The sequence below is a fragment of the Athene noctua genome, chromosome 7, assembly GCF_965140245.1.
Source record: "Athene noctua chromosome 7, bAthNoc1.hap1.1, whole genome shotgun sequence".
NCBI lineage: Eukaryota > Metazoa > Chordata > Aves > Strigiformes > Strigidae > Athene > Athene noctua.
Window position 1 is genome coordinate 14,533,510 of NC_134043.1, and position 22,508 is coordinate 14,556,017.

The 22,508-nt window shown below is 34.9% G+C and overlaps 1 protein-coding gene across 5 annotated transcripts in view; it reads right to left on the minus strand.

Moving 5' to 3' along the window:
- PTPN4 (protein tyrosine phosphatase non-receptor type 4) overlaps positions 1 to 22,508 on the minus strand; it is a 114,579-nt gene that overhangs the window by 48,652 nt on the left and 43,419 nt on the right. For 4 of the 5 annotated variants that reach the window (XR_012633957.1, XM_074910790.1, XM_074910788.1 and 1 more), the window contains exons 3-11: positions 17,295 to 17,402; positions 13,254 to 13,296; positions 13,078 to 13,156; positions 9,134 to 9,178; positions 8,834 to 8,886; positions 6,536 to 6,656; positions 5,344 to 5,431; positions 4,545 to 4,586; positions 4,089 to 4,177 (exon numbers count right to left, since the gene is read on the minus strand). Coding sequence is in view for 4 of the 5 variants with exons in the window: in XM_074910790.1 (XP_074766891.1) it covers positions 4,089 to 4,177; positions 4,545 to 4,586; positions 5,344 to 5,431; positions 6,536 to 6,656; positions 8,834 to 8,886; positions 9,134 to 9,178; positions 13,078 to 13,156; positions 13,254 to 13,296; positions 17,295 to 17,402 (668 nt within the window). In the remaining variant the exon portion in view is untranslated. The remainder of the gene's footprint in view (positions 1 to 4,088; positions 4,178 to 4,544; positions 4,587 to 5,343; positions 5,432 to 6,535; positions 6,657 to 8,833; positions 8,887 to 9,133; positions 9,179 to 13,077; positions 13,157 to 13,253; positions 13,297 to 17,294; positions 17,403 to 22,508) is intronic. The other variant, XM_074910791.1, reaches the window with a different exon arrangement.

Sequence of the window (22,508 nt, forward strand, 5' to 3'; positions counted from 1 at the left end):
AGAAAATTTTAATATATACTTTTTTTAAAAACTGAACTGTACACACTCTACATATCAGATTTTTTCAGCATGCCAACAGAGAACGTGAGAAGAAATCAAAACTATTTTATTTATAAAAACATTCTACTACCTTTTATTCTCCCCCCTTCCCCTTCTGCTAAAGAAATTACTGCTTTTGGTGATTTACAGACTCAAGCAGAATGATAAGGATGAAAGTTATACACACTGTTTTTCAATCTCACCCCATAATTTAGGCAGAGTGAGGTCAGCTGCCTTTTAAGCTTGAAACCGTTTGGAACAAACTCAAAACTGTAACAGCCAATAATGTCTAACTCAACGCATAAGAATCACTGTTCAATTACAAAGAAATGACTCAGCAAAGCTGGATCTCAGCTATTTTTGAAAAATACAGCAGATAAGAGAGAATTCATATGCACTGCTAATATCCTGCTAGTCATTAAATAGGAATACCCATCCTCGGCCAAAGCTAGAAGCATGTCTGCCTATGTTTCCTTTCTCTGACTGTCAGCAAAGGTGCATATCCAAGGAAATGGGTAAGAAGAGGCAGGCGTCAAGAATATTTTCCTGGTATGATTTTCTAGTCTCCAGTCACCTCAGACATCCTAAATCATATCTTTTAAATGAAGATATATTTAAAAGTCCTAGTCTAAAGTGAGGACTGTACTCAAACATGTGGAAGGAGTCTCATGATATCAAGCTATGGTTCTCACTAAGGACTTTACTGCCCCAACCCTTGCCCAGAAGGTGAAAAGGCAGGACACAAGCAACCCAGCAAATTTCTCGACCAAGACTTCTTTGACACAGGTTCTGGACCAGTCAGCTAGGGAAGACACTCTTTGTAGCACAACTCACAACCAAGAAAGGGTTGTCCACATTTAGTAGTCAAACTTGGCTTCAGCAGCTGTGAGATGGTGAGACCAAAGATCCTGAGGGAAGTGAGGAGGGATGAGGCAGACTAAATCACCTTGGAATTCAGAAGAAACTCCAGCTTGATCAGAGCTCTGGTAGGCAAAACCCCTTGGAAGCTGCCTTTTGGGGCACAGGAACTGAGGAGAGGTGAACAATCATAAAGGACAATCTTCTTAAACCGGAACAATCCTGATGTGTTAGTAAAAATGCAAGCATGGGAGGAGGCCAACTTGGATGAACTCAGAACTGCTGATTGAGCTCAAACATGAAAGGAAGTCTACAGGATGTGGAAGAAGGATCAGATGACCAAGGAGGAACAAAGAAGTACTACCTAGGCATTCAAGGATAAAACTCGGAAATCTAAAGTGCAAATGCAGTTGCAACTGGGAATGGAAGTGAAAGACAATAAAGCTTTCCATGGGTATATCAACTGCAAAAGAGAGGCAAAGGAAAGCGTGTGTCCACTGCTCAACAGGTGAACAAAGGAAAGGCTGAGCTACTCCATGCTCTTCTCCTTTGGTCTTCAAGGACAATATTTGCTCCCTGGATTCCCAGATCTCTGCACCTGGTAGCACAGTTTGGGGAGAAGAGGAATTACCTACAATACAGGAAGATCAAGTTAGTACACACTGGATAAAAGGTGGTCTCCTTTGTTTTACCTTATACCTGCCTTGTCTTCCTCCTGTTTCATTTCTCCCCATGATGGTAAGGTTCATCGTGTGCAATTCAGATATAATATCAAATTAAGAGGGAGAGGGCAAAGACATTTTACTTAATTCTTCTCTGAGAAATACAGCTAAACCTTTATTTCTTCCTACATACATGCATGCCTATCCTCTGACTTGTCTTGAAACTCAGCTCAGGAGTACTGAAAAAGTACTGGAGCTCAGGAGTACTGGATATCTAAACACCCACTGTAGCCATAAAGCACTGGGAAGACACTACACAGCTCCAGTTGCACAGGAGCAAGAATAAGTGGAAGTAAGAAGAAAAAGTATCAGTACTGGTATCACTGGTGCAGCTGCATGACTATGGATAAAAAGGAAAGGTAATAGGTCTACTATTGAGCTATATTGTGAGAACTGACTTTTCATATCCTTACTCATAGCAAAAGAAAGCCTATAATTGGATGAAATGGTGGGGGGAGGTTTACAGACCAATTATGTTGGTACTATAGTCTTCACAGGAAGAAATTAATATCCCTAATGTCAGCTGATATGCTTGAATACAAAGAAGAACTGTTTAGGTAATTACACACACACAAACCACACTAAGAATTTAGATCAGCATCCCTGGCATGCAAACTATATGAAGCAGAGCTCACAGAAACCTCTAGCTTCCAGTACGGACATGTAGCTTAATTATGACTTACATTGTACATACTCAGTAATTTACCAGTGTGTTTTACAGAACCTATTTCTACTATTACTGTTTTCCCAAAAATAACAGCAGTGAAAGCAGCCTAAATTAAAACCTTTCTGATTATTACAGCTTTACATTTTATAAAGCAGCCTTAACCCAGAAATGGCTCTAACACTTCAAAACTCTTACCAGATGAAGGATATCTTTCTTAGAACATGTCACTGTTATGAAGGCAGGTCTGACTGACTAGTACAGTAGTTCCAGACTTGTCACTGCAAGATCCTGTTTTATTTTACCCAACTAACCATGGAGACTGAAAATTTACATGCTCCGTAATTGCCTCAGGCTTACGTTTCTTTGAATGCTTACAAGCAAAATGTTTACCATGTACAGTTGTACCTGGCTGTGGATAACATTTACGTGATAGCTTTGTTTTTTCTTTCTCTCCAAACATCTACCTAAAATTTGACTATCCATGCTGTTTCGTAACATGGTGAACCACAGAATACGTAATGTCCTACAAGAAAACTTGAGACTAAGCTTAGCACAGAAAACCAGAATGTCTCAGAAGTTCATTGGGTTGCTGGAAAGATCAAGACAGTGATTAACATTTTCAATTTCTGCAAGGGAACTTACTAAATGAAAACAGGTCACTGATTATAAGTAATAGATCCTACTCTGTGCTAACAGAGAACAACAAAAACACAAGGATTTCAACTGCCTGTAACACTCTGAATTCGGAGAAAAAAATTTCCAGTTTCTGAAGATGACAGACCAGCTGAAAACTTTAGAAAAGTCCAGTGCTGCATTGCCCAAGCACACACATTAGTAGCAAATGAAAATGCAAAACTTTTCATCATTTTTCTAGAGCAAACAGCTTTTGTGCCTGGTAAACTAGTGTCTATTTCATATGGCTGACTTCGCCCACTCAGAATGCTGTTATAGCATGCTCAACAACATATGTAATAAGGCAGGCTGTCAAAGTGGATTCCAAACAGGCAAAGGAAACCAAGGGAAGGTTACTTCTGAGGGAACCAAAAAAAGCATTGGGGAAGGTGACATAACTTCTCTAGAGCACTTCTACAGAGCACTACAGAGTTATAGTCCAGAACACGATTTCTCTTAGATCTTTCCCCTTCTTATATGAATATATAAGAACAGGATCCGAACTTAAGACTGAAAACTAGAGTAATGTATTTAATGAGGACAACTCCATGTTTACAGAACAGCTTTAAAAACTATTTTAGTTAAGAGGAGAAATAAATGACAGCATTTTCTGCAATAAATGCACTTTTTTGGTCCTTATCATGAAAATGGTTATCTGTGAATTAAGAGATGACAATAACCTGAACGCTCCACCTCAGTTATCCTCAACTGCCATACCTACATTAAATTTAATGCACAGAGTGCAATTAAGTTATATGTGACAAAACAGGTAAGAGCAATCACTTTCCAGGTTAGTGTTTTTAAGTTCAGGTATCTTTAAAGACTGTGAGCTAGACCATAACACAGGCTCTGGCTACGTAGTTAATTAAACATAAAGTATGCTTTCAAACTCCTGAAGAAAAAATGTGTTAAAATTCATATAGTTTGCACCACAATCATTTAACAGCACAGCACACAGAACAGGAAAAAGCCCCATCTTAAATTACCCACAGCATAGCATGAGATAAATCACTTCAACTTGATATGCTACAACTAAGTTTCAGTCTCTTTTAAAGCATATGACACTGGTAGTGGTAAAAATATGTTTTGAAATACCAAACAAAAACATTAGTTTAAACAGCTGTCCTTACCACTGAAAGGTGTTAATTCGTACTCTGTTCTTAAAAATTAATATTCCACCTGACATCACTCCAATCATTATTTCATTGTTACTCTGATCCTTTAAAAGAAAAGAGAAAATTACTTGAAGAACAATGTAAGTATCTTTGAAACCTCATATATATTCATTCTCCTCTCTCTCTCTAAATACATAAATACCATAGTAAAATAGACCTTAATTAAAATGGAAGGAAATGTGTTTTAACAAGACAAGCAAGAATTAAAATATTCATTCCTATTTAGGACAAGCCAGGATGTTTGTTCAGAGTTCTTTATAGAATTTTAATTTCTTAAATTAGATCATCTGTCTTCCACCAACTTCAAATACACAATATAGAGTATTCTAGCAGTTTATTACAAATAACAGTACTAATAGACTGGCTTCACATTTGCTACACTAAAAGCAACTAGCAACTTAAGACTCCTACCTGAAAAGAAACTGCAACCTTAGAACACAGAGAGGAGAGATTCTAAAACAAACAATATTGTAAGCATATTTAAATAGCACATTTTTTCTGAAATATCTTTGTTCTATAATCAAACACTTGCTATAGATATTTCAATATGTGTGCAACAGCAGAATACAGACAGCAGTGAAGTGGGGTAGATTTCAAATTCTATTGCAAGTTTCTCTAACCTTAGGGAGTAGGACAAGAATATTTAAAAAAAAGAGCTATCTTAGTTACTAAAAATAATTATATTCAGAGGCTTTGCAGAAATGGTAGCACTGTACTGACAGGTTAAGATTGTTTTAGTCAAGACCTCAAACTACTCGCTTTACCAAATAAAACTGACACCGTATCAAATTATAGTACCCCCACCTTACATTAACAGTCCATGATATATAATGATAATGATTTATCATTTGGTTCTAATCAGAATGAAATTAAATATTTTTCAAAGCTGATAGATCCTTAAATATCAAAAGCACATTCAACGATCACATTTTTCTTATTCACCAGTAGCCAACTGAACTGGCATTCAGGACAACAAGCTCAACCTGAATAACACATGTATAACTAAGTCCAAATAAGTCAAGTGTTCACTAGAGTGAAATAGTGGTTATTGAAATTGGTAAATTAGGCACCTAATAAGATAATATTATTTTCTTTTTTTTTTCTTTTGGAAGCAGCAGCCAGGAAAACTCACTAAAAATAAATATTTATTTTTCCATAAAGCTCAGAAGAGTCCATTTCTACATTACAATACTAGTTCATCCAAACTTACCCTTGCATAGTGCAATTCTACTCCATAAAGTTCTAAGGTACGTGCTGTATTGAGATAATTGAACTCTGCTTCTGCAGGAGACAACCCTCTGAAAGAAAGAGGGCACATCAGAAACATTCTAACATAACCCCCCACATCATGCTCCCTAGCGAGCTCAAAGAGAAAATCTGCAGCCGTTTTACTACTTTTACCTCCATCCTGAAATCTGAATTTCATTTCTCACCATAAACAGGCTGCAACCCAAAAAATTTAACAGAAAAAACCTTGTGCTTCCACATCAACAAAGGCTTGACAAAAGTCCTCAACACAGTCTACAAACACACACATTTTATTTCTAAAGCACTCCATCATTTAAATGTCTGTGGAGCTCTAGAATCTGGAAATTACTTTTGCAGTCCTGTATTTTGTACTGATAACTGCAATTTCTCTCCAAGGCTCACCCTTAAAGTTTAAATTACCATCAAATCACTTCAATTTTTTTACTCTACCAAAAAGAATTTGCTAAGCCATTGACTGAAATGTAACATAACATTCAGTAGTTTCTAAAGCCAACAACATGCCCCAATTAAGCAAATGTTTTTGTAAATAGCTTACATTTTGTCAAAATTAACTGTAACAAAAAGCACATAAGTTCTAAAATACCAAGGAACCATCACTGAAAAAGTACCCCAATGTTACACACCGGAAAAAAAAAATTTCCATTGCTTCATTGCCTTTTCCTCTTTAGTAAAAGGTCACAGACTTGCACACAGGAAAGAGCAGATATTGAAGAAAAGGACTTTGTTACTGCTAAAGTAACTTTTGTTTACTGGTGAGAGCACCATGAAAACAAAGCCTTTATGCACAGAACATTCTCAAAGAATGAAAAAAAACTCTTAAAGAAATTATATACTGCTAAGTTAATATCCTACACAAACAGTTTTCAGTGTACCTTTAACACGTTTGTTTTTTCACTTATTTTCCCTGTCATTTCCCATTCACAGACACTTGTGCAGAGTATTACTGGTAATTATTATACAATCTACAAAAATCAATCACATTAAATGTACTCTTAAAAAAAACCAAACAAAAAAAAACAAAACCACCCCCAGAAACCTTTAAGATAAAGTACTCATTTTTTTAATACAATAGCACAGCACCAGCAGTCAGGATTTGACAAAGTCAGTCAATAACTTCTCCTATAAATCCTTACATGTGCTGCTGATGTAATTTTGCTATTTCTTTTTCAAAGTCTTGAGGCTGGCTAGGGATGAAAGAATAGTCTGAGAGGTAGCCTGGCAAGTTTTCTGAATGGTTGTAGTCTCCCAGCTCGGCTAAAATATTAAAAAGAGAGGTTATTGTTTATCACTGATGTACTTGGCGTTATGCAATGCCCCCAAATTCACAAGAGTCTGCTCCCCCATACTTTATGATCTAGAGCAAACAAAAATAGAGAAGACATTTGAAATCCCCTTTTCCATTTTGAATAAACAGTCACATTCGCAGTGAATACCATGGAGATAATTTAAAGAAAGCTTTGAGTAGGTGCTTATGAAGGAAGTTTATAAAAGGTTTCATTTTTAATACACAAATTAATTGATAAATGCTGTCATAATGGCTAGCACTAAAGAATATACTTCAAGGTATTTGATTTGATTTTTTTCTTTTTTTATTTTACCTGTGCTTGCTTTCATGTGATTACGCAATACATTTATTTTTAACACTACAACTGCTATTTCTCCATTAAGATCTGCCAAAACCACCAACTCATTATGTACCAAGATATATTCAGAAGCATTAGAAAAATATTTTTTTGCACATTCAGCTGTATGTATGGAAAAAAGTACACATACATACACCTACACTGAAACTACTTTACTTGAAACTACTAAAAAGTGTATTTACATAATCTCTTTCTTATAAGAAATAAAGTAAAACCTAATTTATTGTCAGAATAAAAAACATACATTTGCTAATACAGGCTTTGAGGCTAACTATAATCCAAAAAAATTCAGCTTTAAATATCTGTAATCTATGTGATAGATAATTAAGATAACCCATGAAAACTGGAAAGTTCACAGCAACAGCATGACATGGCATCCTGGGCAGGCCTACTGATACTTTTGTGGAGCATGGAAGAACTGACAAGGAGGATGAAGGCACTTGCGGAGCAGGAGGATAAGCAAGAGAAGGGAACGTAGGAAAGAAGTCTGGGGTACTTGCATCTCCAGAAACAGATCCCATTTTAAATAATTTAAAAACTGGAAAATAGGACCAGGTTTTATAATAGAATGCATGTCTTGCTAAAATCCACCACAGAGAATACAGGACTGCCTGAGATCTACATCTGTTATTTACCTATATTTATAAAGAATCCCAAGGGCTAAACCCAGAGAGAGTTAGTAATAGGCATGCACAGATGATGATTAGACAGAAATCTGCACACTGAAAAAATTAAGGGCAGAGGGATATATATAAATGTAACTACAGTACACAGCACATACACCACTTGTACAATATTTGAAAAATAAAAATACGGCGTTCTTAAAAGCTTAAAATGTTATAAACTTTTCATAGTGCCTGCTTCATTATCCAATACTTCATCTCTTCAAAGGTAAAGCCTTACAGCATGACAGCACTTCCAGTACATATCTACTTCCAAGTAGCTGGAGTTCGGGAATTTTGTTTAAGAGAAATTGCTCTACTGATTGATCTGGAAAGAGGTGACCACTTATCAAAATTATGCATAAAATGCTACATTAACATTACCATACATTTTTTTCCCTGAAAAGATTAACGTGGGCACCCTTTCTCTGATACGTACAAAGTATACATGGTACTAAATGTAGATAAAAGTATCTTTTACAGCAGAAAAATACATTAATATAAATGGATATATCAGGATTGCTTCTAAAACTGAATTTCTGACAATCACAAAATTCAAGAAGAAAGTGCTGAACAGTCTCTTAGGTGGCTTTTATTTTTTCCACTGAACAATTTAAGTTTATGAAGGAAAATAGGGAGAGAGGAAGAGGACTAAATCTCAGTTTTCAAGCCTTATCTACTCACTGGATGGCTTAAAATTGACAACAAGGGTATTGAACTTTTTGGCCAGATATGACCAGAATTCCCTCTTCCACGCCTATTTGGAGGTTCACTATATGATACGTTAAAAATGTTTAAGTGTCTAAAAAATGCTTTAGTATAATTCTCAAGAAAAAATCCAAACCCCACACTTCAGAATACAGAGAAATACAAGAGGGTTGGTTTTGGGTTTTTTAACTGCATGGGTTTATAGAAGGAAAGCAGAGAGCATTACCAGTATTTTTTCCATATCCATATAGAGGGAGAAAACCCAACCAATCATATTTCCTTAATCATTAGAAAAGTAGTATCATGTCCACAAACATCACAATGCAATGCTATACAAACTCCATTCTTCAAAAACTAATTGATACTACTTTTCAAATATTTCCATACTAACAGGTACATGAATATTAATTATACTTACACTGAACAGCATAAGATGCCAGAAGAGCAGCAGTATTGTAAGGACAGGGCAATCTGTTTTGGTTTTAAAATGAGAAATATATAAAATTACATATTACATATGAAATTTGGTTATTTTGAAAAGCCTTGTTTTTTCATAGTCGATCCATAAACTGGACAGATAATTATTATACACACTTCTACTTGCATAAACAGTAATTTACTTTAAATATATTTTTATTTTTGCTGGCAAAATCCCTCACCATTAACTTTTTCTCAATCCAACTTGCATTTACTGTTTAACACAGCAAAAATGTCTTACCTTCCAGTAAGAATGTCCTGCTTAATTTGCAAAAAATACTGGTACCTTATTTAAAGAAACAAACAAAAAACACTAATTAAAAATTAAATTATTTAACCATTTCTCATCAATTTAATGCATTTTACTTTCAGTTAGTGCAAAACTAAAACTTTATATTTTGCATGCTATTTCTTAAACTCCTATGGGAATGAAATTAAACTGTGATTACTGAAATAATAATTCAACTTTGTAAATTAAACTAGCTACAGGCTACAAAGTTATACACATTTCACTAAGAGGCTGCAAATTTCACATTCTACCTGCTTTATCTCCCCATATTAATGTTGAACTTAAAGTTTAAAAAAAGGGAAGAAGTTTTTTGAATGAGTGTAAACAACAGAACTATACAACATAACATCCAAAAGCTGAAGTTTACATCTGTGTATGAGGTACCTTCATAAGAATGATTTGTACTCCAGGTAGATAAAATTAATTTCTTTTCATTGAGTATTTGATATTATTCTGTTTTCATTTAAATTAACATATTTACTCTTAGTATTTTGGAGTCATATTCTTAAATAAAAGTCGTGGATTCTATTATGTTGAATGCCTTCTGACCGACTTCCCTTGAACTTCTGAAGTTTTATTTAATTATGATGTTGTTTTAGAAATACATCTAGTCTTCCCATGACCACTCTTTCAAGTCAGGAGGAAGGTAGAAACAACAAAAGGAACATATGAACACTTTAAAGCAAGAACTATTTCCCATCAAAAAATGGCAGCAGAAAACACTATGATAAGAACCTCAACAAACATGAAACCGCAAACAGATTTCCCTCCAAATTACTTCATTTCTCCAACAAACCCCAAATATTTTGTTAACATCTCAGAATGAATCTTTTGTTTATTCAGTTGAGGTCCTTCATATTTCACTCAAAGGTTTTAGACTATTTCAAAGAAGTATAAATGTTTATATCAAGTGGCAAATTACACATGCTATAAAATTCCACTGACACGGAGACTGAAGTGAGGCAACAAACAAGATTTACTGAGATGGCAGGATGTTAGCACAAACTTAAACAAACTTTCAGCACAACCCCTTTATAACAGAGCATAAAAGTAGCTGTAGAATTTAGGCTCTAATGTCTTTTTATTAAAAAAAAAAAAAAGAAAATCACCAAGTGGAAAATTTAAACCTCATTCCTGCTTTCTTATAAATTTATTTCATTTTGGGACCTCCTACATTATTATAAAAATCATCTGGTTTCCTTCTTGTAGTTCTGATTTGAAAGCAGAGCTTCAGCCATATCCATTCCTTATAAACATTCAAAGTTACTTATCAAAACTACCTAGTTCAAGTTCAACTGAAACCGAACATTATTTCCCAATATTAACTTACTCTAATAAATTTTTTAAAAATCTATCACTTCATGTCACATAATATGACCTCTCATAATTGTGTAGTCTTCAGAAAGTGGATTAACTACAACTTTAAAGACTTCCACAAACATTTACAAATACACACAGAGAAATCCAATCGTTTACAAGCTAAATATAGTGGAAAGGTATGGCATTCCGTGTTTGAAAGAAAACAAGGGAAAACACTTGCAAAGTGACAAGCAAAGATGTTAACCCATGTGCTCAACTCCTACAGATCTGTCAAGGGGTTCTTTAACTGACCATCATGGCAAGAAGCTTAGTTTAAGGTATTAACCACAAGAAGTTAAAACTAAGACATTAGCCAGGCTTTAGAGACCTCAAAATACTCTTTCATTTTCCACCTTAAAATGCATATTGAAACCGAGACAGATAAAGCAAAATTTCTTTAACAGTTAAAAGAAGCAATAAATGACAAGTTACATTTATATATTAAAAGTATATGCTTCACATGCTTAGCTTGAGTATCTCTTCGCAAATATACAAAACCAATAGATTTTTCCTACTTTTCTTGTTAACATTTATGGCTGCAAAAATGAGGGACAAAAACATCCTGTATGTGCAGCTGCACCTTCATTTTATTTTACTTTTTTGTGTGTAATGCTTTATTAGAAATATGCCATAGTAGTTAAGGGATCTCATGATTAAGGAACACCAAGCAGGGTTCATTTTCTGTCCACTGTTTTTAGCAAACAGTGAAGTTAATGGCTTGTTAGCTAACCAACCCAGTTTGAATACTGAAGCCTCACATATTATTGAGCAAAATGGGAAACCAATAGAAGCTTTAGCTGTAGATCTGAAAAAGCCTGAAGAACAAATTCAGCTAAAACAGTGAAGGTGGTACTGCATTACAATGTTTTCATCTTCCCTATATAGATGTATCTAGAAAAGGGTAAGACAAAATGATTGCTAATTGGAGTCAACATTAATAAGCAAGTGTTTCTGCCATGACTAGAACTAATGAAGCTTCATTTGCTATCAAGACAAGTTCATAAAGCTAAATTCTCCAACACAAGGTGAGCTGTCGCTGACCTTTCCTGACCTGGCACATTCGTAACCTGCCTCCCTCACACGAATTCAGAGGTGTGTAGTGAGACACCAGCTCACACTGAACCTTTCTCTGACATCTACTCATACAGCCTCATATGTCGACTCATTCCCCTGTTTTCATGAAATTTATAAAAACTAAGCATCTCTGAAAAGTCTCAGCTTGAGCTGGAACTGTCATGAGTTTTCGCTTTGTTTCTTTTTTTTAAGGGGGGAAACACCGATCACACAAAAGGACCCCATATTTGTGACATGGCATCCTAACTCCACTCCAAAAAACCCCACAGATAGTAACTCACTCTCTGTAATAATTTCAAATACAAATGAGTTTTCTCAGGGGCAATTAGGCCTATTAGCAAAAAAGGCAGAGCTGACCTAGATACAGCAGTCATACATTATTTCTCATCTAAAAGGATGCTGTAGTTATAGCTTTGTATTTACAGTATAACATTTAAATAAAACAGTTCTCTCTTTTCTTTACTGTTTACTTCCTATTGATTAACATTTCTTTTTCCAATCTCTTCAGGAATATTACATATTGTCCTTTAATTCAAATGACACCTTTTTCATTTTTCTGATATAGTAAATTGCCAAATTTTCCTAGGGTACATATTTCAATAAAACAGAGCCTGATCCAGGATCTCTGGGACTCATTTTAGTAAATTCTGTCATCATAGATATGTGTAAAATTGTACAAAATATGACAAATCAAAAGAAATTATAAACAAATGTGGACTCAAATTTTCACAGTTTTCGTATTTATGTTTCTAAAGCTGTCTTTAATAATTTAGATAGTGCTTTTTGAAAAGGGCTGACCCGTTTTCAGAATGGCTGACATCCAATCTGTCAAATCATGCGACTTATGTAGAGGACCAGAACTAATTAGGAAGACTGAAAATTTGAGGCATTTCTTCAAGGACTAATTGCAACGCACAAGCCTCCTATCTTGATTCACATTGAGCGTTTTCTTCAACAGACTTCAACATATTGCTATCAAAATAAGCTTACATGCTTCAAGCTAGGACTACAACCATACAAATAGATTAATTTTATTAGTACCAAGCAGAAAATGGGGGGGGTGTGGGGAGATCAAGAATAAAATGCAGAAAGCTCAGGAATTTTATAATCACAAAGGAGAATACAAGTAAGGATAAAATTAAATTTGTACTCATTAGTGAATAGTGGGATTAAGTTTTTCCTCTCTTCTCTACTTTCCCTTTTCTGTTTCTACATGGTAGTATTTTCTTCATGTAGTTCACTTTGCATATAAATTTGTAAATTTATTCACAGAAGCTTTTTGTTATACTGATTTGGTGCAACTGTTCGTATCTGTAATTATTAGGCAAAAATTAGAAGCTTGCACATACAACACCAAAATGATTTAAAAGAAAATTTCCATGTTATAGCGTTAAAAAATTAATGATCATCTTCCCCTTATGTGTCCTATAAAACTGTCTTATTGATAAATTAACGAGACCTACCTTGTATATTCTTCTTGGAGCTTGTTTGGGTCACTTACAAAAAACTTAACTCTGAAGTTCAAACTATGAGGAGATCCTCCTACAGTCAAGAAAAGTAATTTTTAATTAATCAGGGTACCCTGGAAAAACAGCGTAATAATTAAATATGAACTGACCAAATACATACATGTACTCACTTTTTAATTGTTTCCTGATAGGTTTGTTTGCATCCAACCACCTCTGGAAAGAGATAAATTATAACACTAACTTTAGAGAAACAAAGAAGTTTCAAAAAAGAGAAACAGACCAAATTGTAGCCTTACACATCAAGAAACTGTTGATTTTTTACTTGGTCTTTTACCAGAATGTCTTACTGGCATACAAAGTCTTGTTACCGATTCTGGAAAGACACCAACATTATCATCAGCAGTTGCTGCTGTTCTTTTCCCGTGATTAACCTCTGTTGTCCAGATATCTGTCTCTTACAGCGCTAATTCAACTATGACTTGGTTCTATGATTGTCAAGTGAGCCTGAGAGAGGTCAGAACTCAATTATGGTGTGGTTAATCTTCAGCTACTCTTCAAACTGATTGTCTGAGGTGCACTAAGTATGGCAATGAAGAGTGATAAGCAGGCTGATTTACCCAACTCAGAAGTTAATTTGCTTAAACTAGTGTTTGTACTCTTGATTCTGCATTTTGTAGGTCTGACACATGCAGGGAGTGATCCCAATGGCTCACAGATTCTCTTTAAATTGTCAGCCTGAGTGTCATCTCTGGTAAACCACTAATTGGGATCTTGGAAACCAGAGACTTAGCACTCAGTCTGCTGGATTAAGGAGTACAGAACAATTTTACCAAGCGGTGCCCAACCTTGATTGCTTCTACAGCAAAACGCTGCTGTGGGGAAGTACAGACAGGTCTTTATAAAAATCAATGCTGCAAATTTTAGCTAGAAGTATGGTTCTCTGGAAAGCCCTGCAAGTTGTTTAAACCACTCCCCACCAACAAACACAGCAGACTCAGCACATACCAGCATAGTTCAGTTAACTCATAAATCTACCTTTGTTATAAATACTGTTTGATTCCTCATCCTGCCTTGCAATGCAAGCCTGCAAGCCTCAGGAAACAGTTACATGGCCACAATCCCTATTAAGTGACAGAGACTTAACCCTGTATAGCATGCAAGTACCTCACACTTATCACAGGATATTTTTTTTTTCCATGTGAGGGAGGAGGAAGCAAACACACAGAGGTGCCTGAGCTATCTGACACACACTACGGATCTGAGTTAGTTCCGAGTCATTTTTTCATTGTTAATGACAAATAATGATGACTACATCCAAATACTGTATCCTTGTAGTTGATGACTTAAGAGGAACTAAAGAGACAGTTTGATACAGTTTAAGAGTGTGATTATGTCCAAAAAACCCTCACACATGATTAATTGATTTTTTAGAATAAATGTAAAAACTTAAGAAAGGACCCTCCAGCCAGGGATACATACAAGTTTTATATAAGAATCTTTCAAAACATGGTGAAAGAAACTTAAATATTTTTAAGCAAAGGGCTATGATCCAATATATCTGATAAATGCACAGATCTGACTGATAATCCTTAGATTATTTTTGGGGTGGGTTTTTTTTTGAGGTTACAGTTAATTCAGGAAACTTGGAATTGAAAGGCCTAGCAGAAAAGCTTGCATTTACATTTGCTTCTGGTTGTAAAGATCAATTTGGTATGTACCAACATAGTTCAAACCACAGAAGAGTAACCTTTTTTTAAAGCATATTTAACAGCCAATATCTTTGACTTCAAGTGATATCATTGGATCCAAATGCAAAAGGTGATTTTCTCTCTGGGGAACTGCCAAACCACTTAATATTGTAAAGAAGCTGAACAGGATTTAGGCAGAAGTACCAGAATTTTATGGTTCAAGGTGCTGCTAGCAAGACATGTTATCCCAGTAAACTTGAGAGGCAGGTAGATTTGGGGATCCATGAAGTTTGTGCCCCATTCCCTTGGAGAGTCATTTCTGTACTCTCTCCTCCCCCAGAAATGTTCCCTATCTCACTCCCTCCTGCCAAGGGCACTCCAGCACCCACTCTGACAGTATTCGCTGCACCCTCACTCCCACTACACATCAATACCCCCTTCTCAGTGTTACTCCATTCACCCACAGCACAAGACCTAAGCCAAATACATCACTCCAGCTGTACACAGCATCAATGCTTTCTTGCACTGACTTCTACTGTGACATTAATATTATACAAAAATATAAAGTTTCATAAACTACTTGTGCAGTTTATGAAATACACATTTAGGTACAATGATAAAGGTTTCACACTCCATTAGCAGGATCCCCCTTTCCCCATCAACTTTATCCCCTGCCATATTGATTATATCTTAGTTTGGATTGACAAATACTCTAGTTACTTGTGAAATAATACAGTGGAATATTACTGAGATATAATAATTTTTTGTCCAAATGAACTGCGTGTAAAAGTAAACTGATATCAAAAACTGAAATTAGTCAAAGCCATAAATTCTCCAAGCTTACATGACTATTATTGGTAACATTTCTATTTAGCACTGACACATTGTTTTCATGGCAACTAGATATGTGCTGAAAAGCCAAAATATTTAGAAGGCAAAGACTACTAAACCTTTAGAGCATGTGCTTATATCAAATAGTTGTGAAGTCATTCTTCTTTTGGACTAACACTTAACCAGATCCTTCTACTACAGTGTTGTGTTCAGCTGCTTCCAGATGGATAAACCAACAAGAGAGCTTAGAGGTCTAAGTTTTGGAAATCCAGATGAATGAGAAAGTACAAATTTATGAATGTTGAGTAAAATATTGAGTAATATTCAATTAAATACTTCTTAAACAGAGCTGAAAAATAATTCAGCTTTTTCTACAGCATGCCTACATCTTTTCAGCCTGAAAACAAAGCTTAGAATAAAAAGATTAAATGAGGCCAGTTTGCTAATGTCTTAAGAGAACTATCCACAGCTTTATTCATCTTAATAATTTTAATGTTACCAGAATGTGGAAAAAGAATATAATTAAGAATAATTTGCTCTAGAGAAGAAAGAAATGTGGAAGCAGTTCCCTATTCAGGCAGAAGAAAAATTATGGCTGTATTGTGACTTCTTTCTTCCTCTTCTACATTAAAATAAGTAAAAAGAAAAACATTCAACCTTTTAGTAAGACAAAATAAGTATTCCTTCTATTTAGACCAGTCACTCTTGGTGGTAAAACAACAGTAGATGAAATCTGCACTTACCAAAGAAAGTTGCATTGCCTTCTGAAATTTACCTTAGTTACCAAATGATTAACACTCTACAGTGTCAGATCTCTGACAGTGTCAGATCACATTCTGCACATTTTGTGAACAAAAATTACTTTTGACACACAAGGTGGGAAATAAAGTTAGATCCCATCTCTGTACACATATATAATGGGAATGAGGGAAAGAAATGTATTTATAAGGAATAATACTTAGTTAAACTGCACTTTAAAACTTAAAAGTATCGAACATTTGATACCTATAAAAGAAAGTATTCAAGAAGTATTCTTCAAGCCATCGTGACATCAGCACTATAGCTATATCTATTACAGCCGGCCACTGAACATTACAGCTGGATCTATTAGTTTCTACTGGTGATTTACAAAGTTTTAGTCCAAGAGCATTTCCTTTCAATTAAAGTGCATGAACTGTTATAAACACTCATTTTCAAAGGAGTCCCTTCCTTTTCCAGTTAAGGTAATGAGCTGATTGCTCTCGTTAGACAGTGGACTATATGAAGCGCTATTGAAAGACCTACCAAGTATCTGGGCTAGAAACAAAACCACCAAACAGGACAATCTAAAAAACCCCTCAATTTTTTGTAAGTCCTAATGGAAATAAATGAAATAGAAGATTTTGAAAGTTATTATTTCTTATCCCAACTGACAACAATCATGCAGTCTAGTAAACAGATACAATGAAACAAGCAACACCCTTTTAAGGTATTATTTCATAAGCACTGTTCTCAACATTTTACTTCAAACTTATAACTATTAACATTTAGTTTTGTCGTAAGTACAAAGTATACCAACCCAACTCAAATGACTCGGAGATGATGGCACAATATCGCAGTGGCTTCTAATTACTTCTCTTTATAATGACACAGAGCAGAGTGATGAACATGACTATGATTTATAAAAACGTATTTATAAAAGACTCAACTTACAGGGTTATCAGTAGATTCATCAGCCAACTGTAAACCAAAGTAATCTCTCTCTGTCAAATCGAGATGCTTGAAGACTACATCCAACAGAACTTGTCCCTGATCATGTTTCTGCAGAGAACAAATACATATATTTTTTAATGAACAAATATATAATTGGACACACAGACTTCAGGCAGTCAGAGAACATGTACATTTTTTCAGATGTGCTCTAGGAGCCTAAATTTTAAATATCACGAAGTGTATCCCAGAAGTGCTATTTTTAAACAAGCTTCATCTCGCTTTTTGAAAGATATGTGAGGAATTATTATTTTTCCTCTTTGTCATTTTCTGACAGTAAGAATTTCTCACTTCTCAGATAGCTACGTGATTATTCCTGAAAGCCATTCATTAGCCAAATTTGATATTTAAAAGGAGTACTGAAGAAAAGAGAAGGAAATAAGGCTAGGATTTGACCAAATTACTTTGTAGCCTTGTTTGGTCACTGAATTTAAAGGTACAGGTCTGTACAAGTTATTCTTACTTATTTAACCCGAAAATCTATTCTTGAATCCAAATGAACCAGCATATTGAAAATGTTTCCACAGTTAAGTGGCACAGACAGACAGCTGAAGCAGACAAATATCTAACTGAGAAGCGTCATTTAAATGCATTCTCTCAAAGCTACTACTTCACTCTAAATGAACTAATTCGAATTAACTGAACAGCAGCAACATTGCTTTGCAGAGACAAGTGAACAAACTTGATTTCTACTACAGGGACAAATTTTACCCTCAAAATGATATCAAATGAATCTGTAGTTGTTAGTACATAGCAATTTTTCGCCTAACCTGAAAATACTGACAACACAGTAACTGAAACGTTGAGTGTGCCATTATGACAGGACTCAATAAATGCATTTGGTGAAACCTGAAGGGAGTGTCCCAAAGAAGTTAAAGTGTCATAGCTTCTCGAAGTACAAAAGATGAGGAAAAAAATCTGCAAGAACAACTGTCAAACAAAAAAAAAATTTATGAAAGAGATGACTGATACATTGTCTACCCAGATTTTCTACTTCTCTGGAACCAAGCAAGCTTCTGATAATCTTCCAGATGACAAGTATTAATGATGCTACAGTGGATTTGATACATCTTACCTTGTCTACTGCAGGCCATAAGATATTTCTGAAGTTTTAAAACAAAAAACCTGATGTTCTGCTCCCAAATGACCTCACTTTTCATAGAGATTATACAACAGTTTACTTTTACAGTCATTAAAAAAGAAGTATGTAACTAAAAGGTCAAAAGAAGGTTGCAAGAATGTAATTAATTTCCATATACAAGAAAAATCTACAAGTTACATTCAGACATTTGTTAACATCTAAGAGCATCCTATTAAAACTTTTTTTTGGTTCAGCTGAAATTACACTGAAGTTGAGTAAACTGTCAAAGCCATTTATTGGGGTCTAAAGACTCTACAAAACTTGATAATTTATTTGGTAATAATTAAAAAAATTAGAAAATAGTTATCAACAAATTATGCTTGAAATGATCCCAGCAGGCCAATCATAACCATAGCTCTGTGCATTTAAACTGAAAATACATAATGTATATATTCAGGTCCCATATAGATCTGGCTAAATTAAAGTGATCTAAGAATTGCTGTATTTACTTGAAAAGAAGATCTTTTTTTTTAAAAAAAATAATACAGAGAAAATTTCTTGATGTTTAACAAAATGAACTGCCAGCAGGAATACCATTGTTAAAAAGTTCACTACTGAAAAATTTACTTTCAATTAACTAAAAACAAGCAAAAAAACCCCCCAGACCTTAGCATCATAAATATATAACAGCATAAATGCATAAGACAATTTTTATATACAATCCAAAAATAGTCACTTTCATTTTTACTAAATTAGGAGGTTTTGATATATTTTGAAATAAATCAGTAATCAGTACAATTTTTTCAGCAAATAAAACTAATTTTAAAATTACACAGCAATGCTAATTTCTTTTTGGCTTTTTTCCCCATGTAGATTTAAATCAGAACTCAAACTAAGAACTTATGATAGTAACTATTAGAAATTGGGAGACATCTGGAACCCAGGTTTAGGCTTACATTTACTGCAGCTGACATGTTACTTCTTCAAATAACATGCAGATATCAATTCTGTAGCTTTTTTCCAATCCAAACCTTAGAATTTATACTGTTTCTTAAATATCTGAATAGACATTTCCTAACAAAAAAGCTTGGAACTTGCTGATCAGACTGAATTCAGTAATACAGAATGTCATTTCACGACTGCAAGGAAGGTATTTCTCCTGCAATAAAGCAGCAAATTTAGTAAGAGAAGACTAGTTTCAACATGAAGCATTTGTTTTGATCACAATGTTTTACTCTCAGTGCAAGATAAAGATAAGCATCTAGTATAACCAGACCTCAGTCTAACCCATCTCTGATATTATATCATGATGTTGCAGCTTGCCAGAGCAGGTGAAGGTCACAATCCTGCTTGCTGTGAGAGGTCCAAAATATTTGTAATACTATCATAACCATTGAATAGCTGCTATAAATTATAGAAAGTATGATAACAGCTTTCTACTTTTGCTTTTCTAAAATAAAAAGCAAAACCAATAAATGCGGATTAGCATAAAAAGAAACTTGCTTTATTTGTACAGATAAACATTAAAATGTCTAACAAATTTTGACCTTTCAGAACAATTTGACATCAACACTAGATATCAATATATTAACTGCACTTTATGAATATCTATCATCTAGTACCACTAGATATATACACACATTAATTTCTAATCGCAAAATGATTGTTAGCTGTTTACCAACGCCCCTGTTTGAAAACATCTGCCATTACATAGGTTTAATGCCTGCTTAACAACTACCATCTTTCCAATTTACATTACTGACATTTGGGTTGTGTTGCTGGCCTACAGAACTGGCTGCATCTACAGGAAACACCAGGAGATATTGTTGCTGTGTCAGTCCAAACAGATTTGGACTACTGATTACAGAGGAGTGGAATGACGGGCCCTGGGCTTTCCTGGAGGGGGTCAGACAGCTCTGCTGCTCACAGGTCTGTGGGGGACTGTCCTGCTCCTTCACTGATGACAAAACTTCTCTTCTCGCAGCTCAATGCAATACTTGTGTTGCAACTAAAATAAGCACATCCCCAAACAGCCAGAACTGCACTACTGTCTCCTTCTATTCTACATCTTACGTTAGCTTTGCAAAAAAATTATCTTGATTTCAAAAGGTTTCCAAGCAGGCTATTATTTTTTTGGTCAAAAAAAAATTGAAGCAACTAAATAATGCTGAAGATTATTGAAAATTTTCACTTCTAAAAGTGGGGTTTCTGTTGGTGTGGGGTTTTTTTGTTTGTTTGTGGGTTTTTTACACATTTTTAGATTTTACTTCCATTAGAGTGTAAATTCATTAAATTTGAGGAGAATTCTGAGACAATGAAGGCTCTAAATTGAAACATCTGTCCATGACCACTAACCCACTAGAGCCTTGCTCACAGAACAACTCATCCCATCTACCTTGTCTTAATTTTCTCTCAAGTTTAGTGTGATCTCCATACCTATGTACTGGCTTTCATGAAATACAATTAAGTCAGCCTGCATGGGAAAGATACAATTTGAAGTATTTAAACAATTAATTAAATCCAATTAAAGCAATCTGATCTTTGAAAAGCAGGTTTACAGTAATGTAAATCATCCTGACCATGTTGTTAACTCAAGTCAGCCTCACTTCTTCCAGCTACACATTTTATGAAGTATGTTTTTCAGGGTCAGAGTAGTTCTTTATGTGTTAAGCAGTGCATTCTATAAAAAGGATTTCTACTCTTCAAAAATATGTACAGGTTAGTGCCAACTAATTCTTCTGCCTGCAACCAAAATAACCTGGCTACAATCCACAGGGATTATTTGATTTGATCTGTTACGCTCCATACAAGGTAAGGCTTAGCACTAAGAATGCCTATTTTGCAGATCAATGGAAAAGGCTTGTTGAAATGTGAACTTAGAACATGTCACATAAATTACCAAGAGACATTGTCTGTGATCAGCACTTTGCTGTTGGAGAAGAAATAGCATTTGAGTACATTTTTATTAATACAGCACTGCATATTCCAGATGATTAAGCTTTACAATGATTACCATACAGAATACCTATAGCAATCACCAGGAGAAAGAAATCTTGCTTATTTATTTGATGTTATCTTTATTCTTCCTATTTTGAAAAGAATTCCATAAATATTTATTGCCAAGTATTGTGTCAACCACAATAAAGTAAAACATAGCTATAAACCCTGAAAATCTGGTATTGTGTAGCCTAGCATACATTTGCTATGATTGAATACTTTATTACTCCCTATTTTTGAAAAACGGATTGAGGCTAAGACCTGAGATCAAAACGTTGAGTACCAATGAACTTTTTATTCCCTGAACTGAGTTTTAGTAGACAAACTTGCAGGCTGATCTGTATAAGCAGTAAAGTATGATCCATGCAACTAAAACATTTAGTACACTAAGGAGGTGGCAAGAACATATTACATTAGTTCTTCCTGGGAGAAACAGAATAGATATTTGTGAATTTATAAGTGGTGATCTACTTTAGAAAGGCACTAGCATTCTCTAACATATGGATATGGGACAAATTACCCCCGAAAGAAAACGAGGCTTTATGTTGACAAATTAAAGTCTTAGGTCATCCCTCCCCCAGCTCCATCATTCAAAATTCCCATTTTTAACTACTCAGAAGTCCCCAAAAGTTAAATAGCTCCTGAATGAACAACAAGAATGCCTTAAGAGAACATCTTAAAGCCTTCTATCTTGATTGAAATGTCTAAAACAAATAACCACCAAGAACACCTCTAAATCTTAAGCCACTTGACGCTGAATCCTTGCAAGTTTTTGCTAGATAACAGAGATTCTACTTCTCTGATAGGCAGCTCTAAGCTACGCAGGCTCTAACCACCTGATAACAGAACAGAGAATTGCAATCACTCTTACAAATCTTCCCTAAAAGATTCAAATATATCAATATCATCACTCAACACTGAATATCAGAATTCAATATAATTACTGAGCATTAGAACTTTTTTACATAGTCCAAACTTTTTCAAATAGATTTGAGCACTGCTTCAGTTTCTCCCTCACTTCCCATGTAGAATGCCTCAGGCTCCACGCTGGCATCGGGCCATCAGGTCTACCCCAACGA